The sequence below is a fragment of the Hemiscyllium ocellatum genome, chromosome 18 (assembly GCF_020745735.1).
Source record: "Hemiscyllium ocellatum isolate sHemOce1 chromosome 18, sHemOce1.pat.X.cur, whole genome shotgun sequence".
Classification (NCBI taxonomy): Eukaryota; Metazoa; Chordata; class Chondrichthyes; order Orectolobiformes; family Hemiscylliidae; genus Hemiscyllium; species Hemiscyllium ocellatum.
The window spans coordinates 48,396,011-48,413,200 of record NC_083418.1 but is presented as its reverse complement, the minus strand read 5'-3'; the positions used below and the strand labels follow the sequence as shown (position 1 = coordinate 48,413,200).

Here is a 17,190-nt window from a genome sequence, read left to right as displayed (position 1 = left end):
ACCTCAAACTGGAAGCTAACTCACAAAAAAGGGATAGTGTCCTTTCAGATTGAGTGCAAGAATTCTTGATCAGGAATCGGACCTCCCATGAACGCTCCCACTTTGTTTTAACTGAGGCATGGTATGAGGAGGGAAATCAACCTGCTCACAAGCTTATTTAGATATTGAAGCTGCGTGGCTGTGTTCTGAATCTTGTGGAAATGTGACAGCTAATGGAAATAAGATGGACAAAATGCATAAGCTGTGTATCTTTATGGCACTGCTTTTATTCCAGAATGAACAGATCTGTTTCCTTCATGCCAAATAAGTCAGTGCTCTTAAACCCCATTCCCTTCTACAGCTTCCTGATCTCTCTGCTCCCAATCTCTGATTTCCAATAGTATTGTTGAGTATCATTAAAGTCCTGCCCTGACTTCATCTGGCCAACATCTGACCTACATTGTCTCCCCCCAAGATGCTTCCCTACCTCTATGATCCACATTCTGACTCCTCACTCCACTGTGATCCATCTTACTCCAGCCATTCCTGATTTCATAGGCTTTGGTGCTCCAGGTTTTCTGTCCAATAGGCCTCCACGTTAAATTCAATAGAGCAATTGAGAAATCCATTCTTTTAGACTTCTAGAGCACAGAACAGCTCCTTTATGCCCCAACCGATCCCACTTCTGCAAAGTACTCCCCTCTAGACTAAAACCTCTGTAAATCCTTCTGTGTTAAAGGCTACTGTACTGATTGGGTCTTTGAGTACTGTTTAGTGCTGGATGTCATACTGAGTCAACAGTCGTATTACCTGAATAATATCATCTAATTTGAGAGAAATCATGTAGCACAGTGGCTCAGTGGTTAGTGCTGCTACCTCACAGTGCCAAAGGCTCCAGTTCAGTTCCATTCTTGGACAGCTCTTCGGAGGGTCAGTGTGAATTCAATTGACCAAATGTTCTGCTTGCAAGCTGTAGAAGTTTTATGATTCTGTGTGATTGATACTGACATTTTTGAAAAAAAATGTTGTTGGAACTAACTGCTCTAGAAAATAAAGTAAATCTTGAAAACTTGTCAGATGTTTAAGAGTTTGCCGTATCGCATAATTCCAGCTGTCCTGATAATGTTATAAATATAACTATTCTCTTGTATTTTCATTCAAATGTTCACTGTAGCACTGATGACTCAGTCATTGTATACAAAAGGTTGACTAGCTGTTATATAACTTAAAAATACATGCTTTCACATTGCCATAAATATCCTGGCACCTTTTATTCAATGCAGTTAAGTATCCGAGCTCCAGTACTTAAAAAAAGTGATTCAGATATTGAAGTTAATGAAAGAATACTTACCAAAGCTTTTCCGTAGTGGCAACGACATGGTTCAAGTAATTGTCTAATAAAACAAAGCACTGCAGATGCTGTAAATTTGAAACAAAAACAAAGCGCTGAAGAAACTCTGCAGGTCTGGCATCATCTGTAGAGAGAAAGCAGAGTGAACGTTTCAAGTCCAATACCCTTTCAGAATGGAATTTTTCTTTTTTTCGTTTCAAGTTCTTAAACATTGGTTATCTGAATTCTTTCAAACTATTCAGCCCACTGATTATAATTTGGACTTGTCAAATATATAAGTTTGGTTGATTTACGAAGTCATTTGGTTTCTGCCATTTCCAGAACAATGGTCACTGTAACTATGCGTCATTGTAAACATGAGTGTCCCTAGTCTTTGATTTTACCTTCCCTAATTTTAGCCAACAATTCAGGATTGAAGAGCCTTGACTATAAATAGCTTTCATTCCTGCTTTAAAGAATTGTTTAACCTTACTTCAGAAAAATCTTCATTCATAGAGGACTGAAAGATGAATCCAGGTCATAATCTAGTCAGTATCACTGTCACCAATTGTAACCTTAAAAATAAATCATGGGATTTGAATATTCCTCTTTAATTCATATATGTATATGTATGTCTTGTTTGGTGTGCTTAGTTGTTAGCTATTTGCATCTGATGATTGACATGAACACTGTTTATGTGGTACGTTTGTTGTTCACATCCCTGCTTTGTTTAACTCTTGTGAATTGTTTGTTTATTGAGTTGACTAGTTTCAATGCAGGGTTTTGGCATTTTCCCAATTTAGACCCACTGTGTCAGCATCAAACAACTGAGCTGTTGTTTTTGATAGAAATCGTGTAGCATGGTGACTCAGTGGTTAGTGCTGCTGCCTCACAATGCCAGAGGCTCCAATTCAGTTCCATTCTTGGACAACTGTCTGAGTGAACTTTGTACATTCTCCTCAACGAGGAACAGCCGATATAAAATATTTGCTACAACAAACTTTATCGACCATCTGGACCCCACAGGGTGCGAGATCTCTTTCAACCGGGAAAAGGTGGAGACTGTTATTTCATGCAGCTAAGCTAAATTTAAACCCAGGTTTGAAAGGTAATGCCAGCAACCATACAAGTGCACCAGCCTGCCATATCGTGTTGTGTTAATATTTTGATCCCTCATTTCTTTTCAGTTATCAAAGCCAGACATGGTTCTAATTCCAGAACGCTACATAGAGTTGGAGCCTGAGGAACCACTCACCAATGAGGAATGGGAGGCAAGGAGGCGCAAGGTTCAAAAAATCAAAAACATCCTTTCCAAATTGAGGTACTCTGTTCAAATGTTTCCCTTTTTGTATAATGTGCCTTTATTAAGTATTTGTGAATCTGAACTGTTGAGACAATATAAACTCAGTACATTTTAATACAGTGTCTTACCAAACAATTTTAAATATTACTAGGATCCAAAATTCCACAACATATTTCTCTCTCCAAACAACAGCTAATCACTGAATTTGAAAGTTGCTGTGTTATTTTATAACTATTTGGGGTAACACAGTAAGTGTAAAACTGTTCTGTTGAATAGGGGCAAATGAACAATGTGCAATAGGAGAATCGAGACTTTAGGAATTTCTGACATTTTAATGTTGTAAAAATTTCCTTATTCATGAGGTCAGGTAGATGGAGCTTTTGATTAATGTTTTGTTCATAACTTTGCTGCAATCTACACCACATATAACCTGTTATAATTCCTCCCCAGATGAGTGCTTTGGATTATATTAGAATAACATGAATAATAACTTCATTTTGGTCATCTTTAAAGAGGGATTTACTGCATCTGGAACAACTCTGATGAAGAATTCTGCTACTTCTGTGTTCTCTGTCACAGAAAATTAAGTTGTATTTTTGTTCTGCATTAGTTACCAGAATGTGCAACCAGGAGTTAACTACATCAGTGAGAACTCCTCTGATCTCGATTCACAGTTGCAAGAACGGGAACGCATTATCACTATGTCCTATGCATTAGCATCTGAGGCTTCCCAACGCAGCAAAATAGTAGCAGGTAAATGCCATACTTCTAAGTTTCACACTCAAGTCATACATTTGAATGGAACTTTTTAATGTAAAGTCTGATTTCATATGTGCTAATAATTGAAAGAGTTGCTTTTGGAACATGGTAAAGCCTTCCCTTGCCCTTTGATAGAGGCAGAAATTAGAAGCCAAGGCATAGCAAGATGTCATATGTCCCCTCTGTATTTGACAGTCGCTCAGTGACATCTATTCATTTGTCATTGTTAGCTGACGGGACTGTGCGAATGTCAGAACTTTTTTTCTGAAAGCACGAACAAAGGAGAAGTTTCTTATTCTTTTGGTTTTTATGAATTATATATTTGTAGTGCAAGTTTATGTAAAACAATGTATTGAAGTTAGTTACTATCTTGTCAGTGAGGCCCGAAAAACATTGCAAATACTGTTACTGCCTATCCATGTAGGTACACAATTCTGACTGCGGCTCAGTTATCTTGACTAGAATATTAAAGTTATCCTTGAAGTGTCAATTCTGATTTTTACTTAAAATATATTTTTTATTGTGCACCAGAAAAATTTGGGCAAGTTCTGCTACAAGTAGGTGCACCAGAACCTCTTTGAATGAATTGACTTTTTTTCTTTATGTAGAAATTGCCTAGCTTTTGAATACACTTTAACTCCTTGCTAAGAAAGACGCCTGTTTGTTTCAGGGAAATGCTAATGTAAATCCATTTTCAAAGCGGTGTTTTAAATAATGGAGTTGGTGTCTTGCCACCTTCAGAAATTGGGTTAGAGCCAACCTAATCGGATGAGATGAAATGTCTTTTCTCAACTGGCCGAGTATATCCGACATGAAACCCATGGGCAGCTTCAAACCAGATCCTAAGGGAAATTAGCCAAGTCTGTACCAAGTTTAAACAGTTTCCTGATTTCTAGAAATATCTGGAATTCCACTGTGAAACTGTACTGCAAAGCTACACACAGATTTGCTCTGTTTAAAGATGTTGTCCAAACTTAGGAAAGTGGACATCAGAGAGAAGTTTATTTTATCCTATTTGGTTCATTGCTGGCAGTGACAAGTGCTGGGCTATGGTTCCCTGGGCACAAGTAGACCTCCAAGCAGTCTTTCTCCATGTGTGGGCTACTTAGGAAGGCAGATATTTTGACCACACAACCAAGTTTTATTCTTCTGTCAACCACAATCAATGTATATGTACTTTCTAGCAAATAGCACTGGATAGCAGTGAAGCATGGAAACCTGATTTGCCTCTGCCTCAATCTTGCTCAGGCAGCACTCCAACATCTTGCTGCTGTTCCAGCTGAGATCTACGAAAGAGCTCAAACCTAAGTGCCAGAGCAACTGATGTATTTAGCCATTAAATGATCAGGGGAACTAAACAGGAGCTTTATGAGCAACTAAGTTACACATTAACTCATTTTAATTTCCTCTTCAGTGCTCCACTAATACTCTATTACCAGAATGATGGGAGAAATAAACGGTTGCATGTTCATCGCTCTTGCCTTACAAAGTGTCGACAACTCAATTTGATTTCTCACTCTGATTTATGGCTGTCACCTAGTGTTTTAATCATCTCTGGGGAAAGTGTTCACCAGTGCTTTGGGAGGTTAAAAAAAGAAAGAGCTCTATCACTATATGTTTAGTTGGTTAGAATGCAGGTCTTTTACTTTGCATTCTGGCTTCAAATTCAGTACAGATTAATAGATATATGTTTTCTCTCTCTCTAACTGCAAGGTTCAAACGGAGGTGGAGCATTCATAATCCAAGGGTATAAACATAAAACTGCTTACAATACTGTGCTTACTCACGTTAAATTACTTATTTTGGATGCCAGAGGATGGCAAAAAATTGAAATGTCAAATTGAAATGATAAAATGTGGTCTACATTGAACTTGGGTAATGAGACAAAGTAGAACTACTTTCATCCTATATTTAATCTATTCTATAGCATCCCAGGAATTGTACAATATTGAATTAGATTACAAAGGTCGGGAAAATGTTATAGTACAAGAATAGAATGACACCAAATCAAATAGAAGCCAATCTACCCAACCAGCTTGGATCAATTTTTGTCTTCTGCATGAGCCATGATCCTTAGCACAGATGCCTCTCCTCTATCCCTTAAGCATTTTTCTTCAACAACATCTTTAACCTACTCTAAATGTTAACATGGTCTCTACTTTGATCAGCAATTACATGCATTCCACATCCTCTTGGTGCTCTGTAAAAACACAGGTTTCTCATTCTCAGTCCAAAATCTATTATACTTAATATTGTATCAATATTCCTTCTAGAACCTTCAACCACCAGAAACAATATATTTCAATGTGCTGTATCCCATTACATTGCTTCAGCAGTGTTCCTATTCAGGGAAACCAACTCACCAAACTTAAAACTTCTTCTAAGACCAAATATAGATTCCATGTTAAATCTCAGCTTCAATATCATATACCTCTTGCCATAACTCAGTATTCCATCAGCTTATTTGTGGCCTTAGTGGCTTGAAATGCATTTAACATCGTGAACCTAAATCCTGCCAATACTCTTCAGCTTTTATCCAAACAAAGTTGTTTATTACTTTAGTTTTTAACCAAAATATTTCACGTACGATTTGAAATTGAATTTCATCAGGCATTGGAAAATCTGGTTTCAACATCACCTTTGTATTTGAGCAACCATCTCAAGCCTGGCCTCAATGATAAAGACATTAGATAAAAATTATCCTAGAACAGAACCAGTGAATAGCAACTTCCAAGCAGTCTGAGTAACGTGTCTTATTTCAGACTATCTGTTTCCCCATGACCACTTCTAACTAGTTACTGTCCACCACTATTTTCATTGATCTTAAATATTCTGTAGTTCCAAATATTGTGATTTGTAAAAATAAAAAATCGTAATGTAAGAATTAAATGTTAATCATATTCTTGGAGAATTGGTTACAAAGTCATTTGAGAGTGGAGGGGTGAGGTATAAAAATCACAGGTAATAAAAAAATTCAACCACCTTGTGTTTATTGCTAGTTCAGCTCATTTGTTTTCACCAGTTTGGTCCTGTCAGCTCCTCCAAACAGTCCCCATTCTTATTGATAATTGAAGGGTTCTTGTGCAGTGCTGATAATGTCCCTAATTTGGATGCAAATTCCACCTACCCTGGAGAACACCTGAACATGTTGAGTAGTAATAATCTGTTCCTGATTCTCCTCTTAAGTTGGTATTTGTTTCTTTCATAGTCAAGACACAAGTTGTGGGAACACAGCTATGTTGTTGTATCTGAAACACTGCGAAATTAGTCTCCAGGAGGTGTATGAAATCTATTTTATAAATAGCCAGCCTTTCTCTTCCCTCTCTAGACTACCAACAGCAAACAGGAGCCCAGCCTTTATTTGACCCATCTTCAGAGCACCAGACTGGAATTAGTAACACTGAAAAGTCTGTGATCAAATCTATGTCCACTGTTCCAAACTGCAATATTGAGCATTCACAAGAAAATATGTCCAATTATGGTCAGTTTAAACTTTGGATTCAAAATAAACGAAGATGCTAATTCTGCTAAGCTACAGAAACAATGTTATTTATATCTGACACTAAATTATTTTGATTTTGATCTTGATCAGTAACGTGTAAGCAACTGCGTGTGCTTACATTCGATGAGAGTACAAAGTTCGATGCCCTTTTGGTTGAGCAATCTCATGACAGTTGCCATCTACAATTGAGTCTGACACCGGGGTCTTATTCACGCTTGTGTAACTGTATCCAGTGTGAATCAGTACATTCAGAAAAATCAAAAGTTCTGATGAAGATGTGAATGACTTGAGTTATGTTGTGGTTCCAATCATTTGTTATCTTCATCTAGAATATTACAACATGATCATTTGCACATATCTTTTAGTTAAATGCTGATTACAGCTGTGTGATTACAGAGGAACCTCAATTATCCGGAATTCGATTTTCCAAATATCGGATTATCCGGCAAGATGACAAGGTCCCGATGGTCAGCTAAACTGTTAGCCAGTATTCAATTATCCAGAATTTGATTAACCAAATGACATATTCCCCACCTGAGTCCTTCGGGTAATCGAGGTTCCTCTGTATTGCACATGGGCAGAATGTCGTAAAGAGCTTTAATAGCAACAAATCACTATCGAAGAAAATTAAGAATAAAATCACAAATAGGCTGGCCAACACTGTAAAATAATCACTGTCTTGTTGTTAACCCTTGTCTTTAACAATTTGTGCCTTTGTCTCTCTGTGTGTGATCCCTTCCAGCTCAACAGCAGGTCCATTCGTCTTCAGCACCTTCCCCTCCTCACTCCCCTCTTAGCAATGGATTCCACTACACATTTGTCTAAGCAAAGTAAGAACTAACAGATTTTTAAACTTTTTTCCTACTTTAACTAGTTTGTGTTGATTAAAGTATTAAATTTACACTGTATACTAATCCAGTAGCTTCTTCAGTAAAATGTATTCTTTAAGATTAAGCCAAAAAAGAGAAATGCAGAACATAGTATCATAATATAAATAATGTTAGTGGCTGATTCTTGTTTCCTATTCCAGGAATACCTCGTAATAAACACTGCTGTCAGCCACTACAAAATGAATCAAAAGTAAAACTAATGTCGAATTATCTCTGCTTTTTAGTTCTGAAAATATTCCATAAAATTGTTGGAAAGATTTGCTACATAACTTATATATGAGATAATATTACTTTAGTTGGATTTTGTAACTTTGGTGGAACAAGATTTAAGTTCTGAGGTGATAGTCTTAAACAAAGATGAAAAAGAGAGAAAAATTAGAGATTGAAGTGATAGAAACCTTTCTTGTCAAATGGTCAGTCTTTTTAGATTCTGCCAAAAAAGTCATCCTAGTTTTTGAAATGGTAATTAAGTATTGAATGTACTTGGGTTGTACAAAAACAGAAGTGCTGGTGAAACTGAGGAGATAGGCAGCATCTATAGAGAGAAAGACAGTTATAATTTGCAGTCCAGCCGCCCATCGTCAAAAGCAGTTATGAATTGCTGAAGTGAAAAAGTCCAGCACATTTAGATCAAAAACATTCAGTTGCTCTCTTAAAATGGCTCTAAATATGAGAGTATAATAGCCAGAGGGCATGTGGCCAACTGCCAATTTGAAAAATTTCAGTGGTGGAGAATTTTAATTTAATCTGTATAAGTGGTCACCTTCTGTTGCTAGGTCCAAGCTTTTCACTTGTTCTTATGACCTATGATTCTCACTAGTTCTATACTGATTGAATTAATTTTAATCCTGGTTAACCTATGTTGTGTGGCAAGTATAGGAATGCTGCAATTTTAATTGAATAACAATCTTACTGTGAAGCAATCCCTCCTGCTTCGTTCCATCATAAAATAAGAAACCAATTAAAATGCAAATTGAACTTTCTATTGCTAGTTGTCACATGACACTGAACCCATTGTGCTCCATCTAGCTTCTGCTTTGTCCAGCTACTTTGCATTTTATTGTCATCCTCCATTCCCCGTTGCTCTGTTTCATATCCTAAACTAGTTGCGAAATGGCAAATTCAATAACTAGCTTTACAAAATAATTTATCAGCAGACTTCAAAGAATTTTGACAGTCACCAAGCGCTCAGTGGTAAGCAGAATTCTGGCCAGTCCAAATAGCTGGCAATTCTGTTGTCCCAATGGTGCCAGCCTTGGAGCAGTGGCCATCGCTGGCAGGAGCCCAAGTAAGTCCAGAGTTGTGAAGAGAGGGTTTGGAGGGCCAGATTCAAGAGAGAGGGTAAACCTTTAGCCAGAGGTGCTCCAAGGGAGCCAGGGGGCCATCATAGGAAGCCAATGCTCTCCACCTATCTCCCAGAACACCTAATAAACCTGTCCAACATCAATCAATGCTGCTAAAGCAACTAGGCAAGAGTCTCCACCCTTACTTTGGTTTGATTCAGGCACTGGTTGTTTGAGACTTTTTAATTAGCTGCTACTTCACATGTCTGAGTGGGCATTGGCTTCAGTTTACTGAAGGACAGTCAGATGCCCCACCGCCACCCCTGAACCCGCACAAAGTTTCAGACAGGCCTTGGTGGTTGGATTTACCTACTGGATCTTTTCTTCTTCTATCATGACTTGTAGTATGAATAATATCCATGTATTTGTATCGACATATTCCTCACTCTTGTTGATCATTTGCTACCTTCCTGGCTTGTTTTCAAGCATCAACCTGGGTTTGCCTTATCTATACCTTTAATATATGTTGTTTGTCCATAATCAGTTTTTTTTGTTTGTTTCTCTAGTCTGTATGCTTAAGAGCAGCAAGATCAATCCCTTTGTAACATTTTTACTATTGGCATAGTATTTTCTTTTTGTTTGGTACAATAACCAAAACCAAACACTGCCAATTATGATCGCACCACGTTAAAATATCCTAAGAGTGAAAGAGAAGATAAAACAAAATTAGAGCATGTCATTCTATTTCGAATGCTATTGGCCCAAATTTTATGATTACGAGTAGACACCTTTCACTCAACTAGTATTTCTGTTACATGTACTGAGGGAGGGTACTCCCAGGAATACATCCAGAAAAGTTATCTGGGTTGAACTGAGAAATAGGAAAGGATGATCACCTTATTGGGATTATATTATAGACCCCCTAATAGTCAGACAGAAATTGAGAAACAAATTTGTGAGGAGATCTCAGTTATCTGTGAGAACAATAGGGTGGTTATGGGTAGGGGATTTTAACTTTCCAAACATAGACTGAGACTGCCATTGTATTAAGGGTTTAGATGGATAGGAATTTGAGTGTGTACAACAAAAATGTCTGATTCAATATGTGGATGTACTTACTAGTGAAGGTGAAAAACTTGACTTACACTTGGGAAATAAGGCAGGGCAGGTGGCTGAGATGTCAGTGTGGGAGCACGTTGGGGCCAGCGATCATAATTCTATTAGTTTTAAAATATTGATGGAAAATGACAGACCAGATCTAAAAGTTGAAGTTCCAAATTGGAGGAAGGCTAATTTTGAAGGTGTTAGGCAAGAACTTTCAAAAGCTGTTTGGGAGCAGATGTTATCATGTAAAGGGATGGTTGGAAAATGGGAAGCCTTCAGAAATGAGATGACGAGTCCAGAGACGGTGTATTCCTGTTAGGGTGAAAGGAAAGGCTGGTTGGTGTTGGGAATGCTGGATGACTGAAGAAATTGAGGGTTTGGTTAAGAACAAGAAGGAAGCATATGTCAGGTGTAGACAGGATAGATTGAGTGAATCCTTAGAGTATAAAGGCAGTAGGAGTATGATTAAGAGGGAAATCAGGAGGGCAAAAAGTGGACATGAAATAGCATTGGCAAATGGAGTTAAAGAGAATCCAAAGGGGTTTTTTTTTAACAAATGCATTTAGGACAAAAGGGTAACTAGAGAATAGGGACCCTCAAAGATCAGCAAGACAGCATTTATGTGGAGCTGCAGTAGATTGGCGGGGGGGTGGTGTGCGGAGATACTAAACGAGTATTTTGCATCAGTATTTACTGTGGAAAAGAACATGAAAGATATAGAATGTAGGGAAAAAGATGGTGACATCTTGAAAAATGTCCATATTAGAGGAAGAAGTACTGGATGTCTTGAAACGGATAAAGGTGGATAAATCCCCAGAAGCTGATCGGGTGTACCCGAGAACTCTGTGGGAGCTAGGAAAGTGATTGCTGGGCCCCCTTATTGAGATATTTGCATTGCCGATAGTCACAGGTGAGGTGCTGGAGGGTTGGACGTTGGCTAATGTGGTGGTGTCACTGTTTAAGAAGGGTGGTAAGTACAAACCAGGGAACTATAGACCAGTGAGCCTGACGTCGATGGCGGGCAAGTTGTTGGAGGGAATCCTGAAGGACAGGATGTACATGTATTTGGAAAGGCAAGGACTGATCAGGGATAGTCAACATGGCTTTGTGTGTGGGAAATCATGTCTCACAAACTTGATTGAGTTTTTTGAAGAAGTAGCAAAAAGAACTGATATGGGCAGAGCGGTGGACGTGATCTGTATGGACTTCAGTAAGGCGTTCGATTCCAAATGGCAGACTGGTTAGCAAGGTTAGATCTCATGAAAGGAGAAAGTAAGACTGCAGATGCTGAAGAACCCTTTCAAGTTCCTGAAGAAGGGCTCATGCCCGAAACGTCGATTCTCCAGCTCCTTGGATGCTGCCTGACCTGCTGCGCTTTTCCAGTAATACATTTTCAGCTTAGATCTAATGGAATACAGGGAGAATTAGCCATATGGATACAGAACTGGCTCAAAGGTAGAAGATAGAGGATGGTAGCGGAGGGTTGTTTTTCAGACTGGAGGACTCTGACCAGTGGAGTGCCACAAGGATCAGTGCTGGGTCCACTACTTTTTGACATTTGTATAAATGATCTGGATGTGAGCGTAAGAGGTATAGTCAGTAAGTTTGCAGATGACACCAAAATTGGAGGTGTAGTGGGCAGCAAAGGAGGTTACTTCCGATTACAACAGGATCTTGATCAGATGGGCCAATGGGCTGAGAAGTGGCAGATGGAGTTTAATTGAGAAAGCAGATCTTAGCAGGATTTATATCTTAATGCTAAGATCCTAGGGAGTGTTGCTGAATGAAAAGACCTGACGTGCAGGTTCATAGCTCATTGAAAATGGAGTCGCAGATAGATATGATAGTGAAGGTGTTTGGTATGCTTTCATTTATTGGTTAGAGTATTGAGTACAGGAGTTGGGAGGTCATGTTGCAGCTGTACAGGACATTGGTTAGGCTACAGTTGGAATATTGCATGCAACTCTGGTCTTCCTATCAGAAGGATGTTGTGAAACTTGAAAGGGTTCAGAAAAGATTGCCAAGGATGTTGTCAGGGTTGGAGGATTTGAGCTATAGGGAGAGGTTGAATTGTAGACTGAGGGGTGACCTTAGAGGTTTATAAATCATGAGGGGCACAGATAGGATAAATAGACCAAGTCTTTTCCCTGGGGTGCGTGGAGTCTAGAATTAGAAGGCAAAGGTTTAGGGTGAGAGGGGAAAGATATAAAAGGGATCTAAGGGGCAACTTTTTCACGCAGAGGATGGCACGTATATGGAATGAGCTGCCAGAGGACGAGGTGAAGGCTAATACGATTGCGACATTTAAAAGGCATTTGGTTGGGTATATGAACAGTGAGGATTAGGAGGGATATGAGCCGGATGCTGGCAGATGGGACTAGATTGGGTTGGGATATCTGGTCGGCATGGACAAGTTAGATCGAAGGTTCTGTTTCTGTGCTGTACATTTGTGACTATGACTCTGTCAGAACGCTGAAGTACACCTTGCAGAAGCACAACCACAATATTTGCACAAGTAATTTAACCCTGACTGGATTGTTCTGTGGCTTGGCTCAAATGATCCAGGGTTGGGCTGTTTACCTATATTTAATCTGCTTGTTACATAACTTCATGTAGTTTTTGTTAGTATTCAGATATTCACTTGTGTGCAATAGCCTCGAGCGCAATGTGCCAAGAGCTGGAAATTGGATTAATGTAATCACATCTCAATTAAACAGCCCTCACAATGGGCTGAATGCCCTCTTTCTGTGCTCTAAATGTCAAACTGTCTTTCGGGTCATACCTGCTGAGTAGCAAAAGCGTATTTCAAATGGTGTGCCCAAGCATTCCAACCACAGAAATATTCAGCACCCATGACTTTTACGTTTACCCCTGGCAGGGAAATGCTTACCACCCGATTTGCATTCTCCCCGATTACCCTGTTCTGAACTTACTGTCCTGGCTTGTCTTCTGCAATCTTGGCTCCTTTCTGGCCAATATCAGACTTTCGTTGGGCCGAAGAAGTGGGTGTGAACACCCTCAGGGGACTGAGGGAGTCAGGGAAAGGGTATGACGGTAGATACTGTTGGGTGTGATGTTAGGTTTAAATTGTTAGGGTGAGGAAGGGAGGTGAACACAGTACATTGTCTGGTGTAGTTGGAGGTTTGGTGAACACTGGGGGTGAAGAAGTGTTAACATTAAACAAAGAAATGCTCATCATGGGGTAATGAATAATTGTCGGATACTACTTTTGAAAATAATTTTTACTGTGAAGCAGACCTGAATAGAGCATAACAAGTACAAGCTTTGTGCTATTTAAACTGTAACAGAATATGGCAACTACTGCTACAAAAGTAGAGTATAGCTTGACTTCCTTGACTATCTGTATGATGAGGGAGCAGTTACATTTCACGTGTGCTGTTCATTTCCGACTGAGCCAGGACTGAAAGTTCACGTGAGAAATGCAGAGCTTGGTCATAGTTAGGGGTCAGAAGCAGGAGTGGAATGGAAATCTGACAGTGATTGCTACTGTTTAGAAGATTTAGACTAACGTCTGAGTGAACTGTGTCATCACCTTGAGATTAGAAACAAAAGAAGCTTCCCTTTCAGCATCTGGTACAGAAATGATGAGTCGAATGGCCTCCAATATTGTAAAATTCGGTGTTTCTCAGGTAGATGTCATTTTTATAACAAGGTAGAATGTTGATGCATTTCTCATTTAAATTCAATTAATATGTTAGAAGTTGCACAAACTATCAAAGTAAATATTTAATCTGTTACTGTTTTCTAATTGTGAAGCTGATGGGGAGGAATATTTGTTCCCCTTGCTGGTATTATGCAAAGTTGTGCTGATTCTCTATGGGCAGACAGCAACATGTGTTCCTGCCTTTGTTGCATTCCTCATTAATAACTTTGACAAAACAGATGTGGGCCACAATGTGAAAGAAACATGTGTTTGTGCACTCAATAGTTCAGTTATTTGTGTTGGAATTCTCTAACAGTGCCATCTGGTGACAATTGACAAAACAGCACTGCAACGAAACGATCTCCCAACAGTTACATGTCCACGTACATATACTTGAGTAGGCTATTTGCCATAATTAAAGCTAAGCAATACTTTTCAAGGATTCTTGTGTAAAACAATGAAGAAAGATCTTGTGCCATCTGTTGAAAGAGGCTAATCTCTCAAATGATGTAAGATTAAGAGGATTCAAAAAGGCAAACCAAATATTGTTTTGAGTTATGAAGAAAAAAAATTACATATCGTGAAAAAAAATTACATAATTTAGATTAACAGGAAGCTTTAAAGTATATAGTTGAATAGCCAGAGTAAATTGACGGTTGTTGATTTTTGTAAAATGTCTCCATAATAATGCTTGAATGTCTTCCAAAATGATTAAGCTGCTACATTTTAATATTGATTTCAGAATTGTAAACTTTGATTCAGTTGCTCATGTATAGAATATATACAACAGAAGAGCTTAGGGTTGATTACTGGTCTCTCTGTTAAGTCAGTTGATTGAATGAATCCTGAAGACCTGACAATTCGTAGAATCCCTACAGTGTGAAAGCAGGTCATTCAGCCATCGAGACCCTCCGAAGAGCATCCCACCCAGGTCTACCTCCCTACACTATCCTGGTAATCCTGCATTTCCCTCGACTAATCTATGTAGTCTACGCATCTGTAGACATTATGGGTAATTTTGCATGGCCAATTCACCTAACCCACAGATCTTCGGACTGTGGGACAAAACCAGAGAACCCAGATAAACTGGGGATACTTGATTTTGACTCTCCAAATGTTAAATGCAGAAGGACACTTTATCCACTGTCACTTATGTTTTCTTATCACTATTTTAAAAATATGTAACATATCACAAGCCATTGCATTTTGATTTGTATAGCCACCACATTTTTAACCTCTGCTTCAGAAAGTTCCCAACTCCACAACAGACTTCTCCCATGGGTAATGACTCCTTTGAACTACATGAACTACGTCTCCTATACTAAAACAGGCATGACTGTGTGGAAAGGAGAAGGTTGAGGCAGGGCATAGTGGAGAAGGAAGGTCTACAATGCCCATCTACTCACTGTTCCATGTGAAATCACACCCCTTGTGCTTATCCCATTATCTGGCAAAGAGACTGTGTGCAGGAGTCCCAAAATTGGATCCTGCCAGGCATTTTAAATTCTTGTTCGTCTCTGTGTCCACATGGATGGAGACACCCCTTTATACAATAAAAACAGAAAATTCTGTAAATGCTCAACAATTAGGAAGCATCTGTAAAGAGGTATACAGAATTGATATTTCAGGTCAATGACCTTTCATCAAACTTGGAAAAGTTAGAAACCGGAAGGGTTACAAGCAAGTGTACTTGGATAACGTTGGGAAAAAGAGCAAAAAAGCAAGAACTATGATCGGGTGTAATTTGGGAGATTGCATGACATGAGACTAGGTGGTGTGGTAGAAGTGGAACTGTGACATGAAGCAGTCAGTAAATTGAATCTGATTTTCCCATATAGAGTGTATTGTGAGCAGTGGTTGCAGAGTACTTAATTGAAATAAATAGTCAGTAATCATTTCACCTGGAAGAATTATTTGAAGTCTAGTATGATAAAGTAGGCAAAAAGGCACCTGCAGGCACTCGCATGAAATGCTACACTGGGAAGGGTGTTGGAAGATGGTGGCCATGGTGGAATGGTTCCTTTTGAATGTTGAAAAGGAAGAGGAGGAATGATGGGTTTGATGAACCTACATGCTATTGAAAACAAATACTTTATACTTTGAGTTGTGAAAAGACAGCAAGATTGGTGGACTGAGCGATGTTTCCTTTTCCCATGTTTGTGTAAAAAAAAATTGGATATTGTTTTATGTGATTGAACAAGCGATACTCACTCGAGGATTCTTTTTATTCTCCACATTCTAGCCAAAGCCCTGGCTGAACACTAATAATACAGAGGAGCAAAGAATTGAACAAAACGAAAATTGCAAGAAACCTGCAAAGCTGATCTGATGGAGAACAACATTGCATTGCAATTAACTTGTACTAACCAGCCAGGAACAGAAGTAATTACGTCAATTTGTTTTTTCTACTAAAACAAACAAGGGCAACTTTTCTTTCGTAAGCAATGAAGCAGGATTGTAAAAACACTCACTCACTGGATTAAGTATTTTTCTAAAATCTAAAGGATGCAGAAACATTCACGGTGGAAGTTTGGGTGACTCAGATATTGGAAACTAATTTTTTTCTTAACACAGCAGAAGTATGTGAAGTAGATTAACTTTTTTAAAACAAAACATATATAATGGTATTGCACTTTATACATATACCATAAAAAGCTAATTTGCTGCATTTTAGAATCAGAATGTATTAAAATAGATTTGTACAAAACATGCAATTGTTCAAAGCAATTTTGCAGTGTTGTGAAATATGTTTAATTTTATTAGCCTGTTTTCAGCTGCAATATTATAATGTATTCCGATGGCGGCTACAAATACTTCATAAGAAAAAGGACCAAGTCCATGGTTCTCATAATTTACATAAAAATACTGATCTATTTTTGAACCGGAAATTAAAATGTGATATTCCTACACTTTTTGGATCAACTTTAAAATGAGTTTATTTTGTCTGAATTGAGCACTGCCAGAATGAATTATATTGCCAAAACCAAATGGATTTCATTGTCATTTCTGCGTGGACTCTTGCAAAGTGAAAAGCACAGTGAAAAGATATTTTGGAAGATAATGATGGAGCATAGACACATTTTTGTAATTTGCAAGGGAGAAGGTTACATATGTGTAAATATTAAACAAAAATTCAACATGATACTGTGTCTCTCTTCATAAGCTTGAATATATGCATGTATTTGATTTAGTGATGGCCGAGACTTTTTTTCTTTTAAAAACATGAAGTGGGATCACACTTTGTGGTTGAATGGCAAAGGTGCCAGCACTCTTGTCATACTGAGCTATATGTATATTCACCAAGGCCGGCATTCAGCACTACAAATGGCAACAACCTTTTGGGATAAAGAGAAGACTGAGAAGGATCAGACATGTT

General features: G+C 38.5%; 1 protein-coding gene across 2 annotated transcripts in view; it reads left to right on the top strand.

Moving 5' to 3' along the window:
- Positions 1–16,956, top strand: part of LOC132824443 (pleckstrin homology domain-containing family A member 7-like) — a 459,010-nt gene extending 442,054 nt beyond the window's left edge. The window contains exons 25-28 of one of the 2 annotated variants that reach the window (XM_060838943.1): positions 2,497–2,630; positions 3,223–3,365; positions 7,616–7,703; positions 16,057–16,956. In XM_060838943.1, the coding sequence (XP_060694926.1) occupies positions 2,497–2,630; positions 3,223–3,365; positions 7,616–7,698 (360 nt within the window). In that variant the 3' untranslated portion in view covers positions 7,699–7,703; positions 16,057–16,956. The remainder of the gene's footprint in view (positions 1–2,496; positions 2,631–3,222; positions 3,366–7,615; positions 7,704–16,056) is intronic. The other variant, XM_060838944.1, reaches the window with a different exon arrangement.
- The last annotated feature ends 234 nt before the right edge of the window (positions 16,957–17,190 follow it).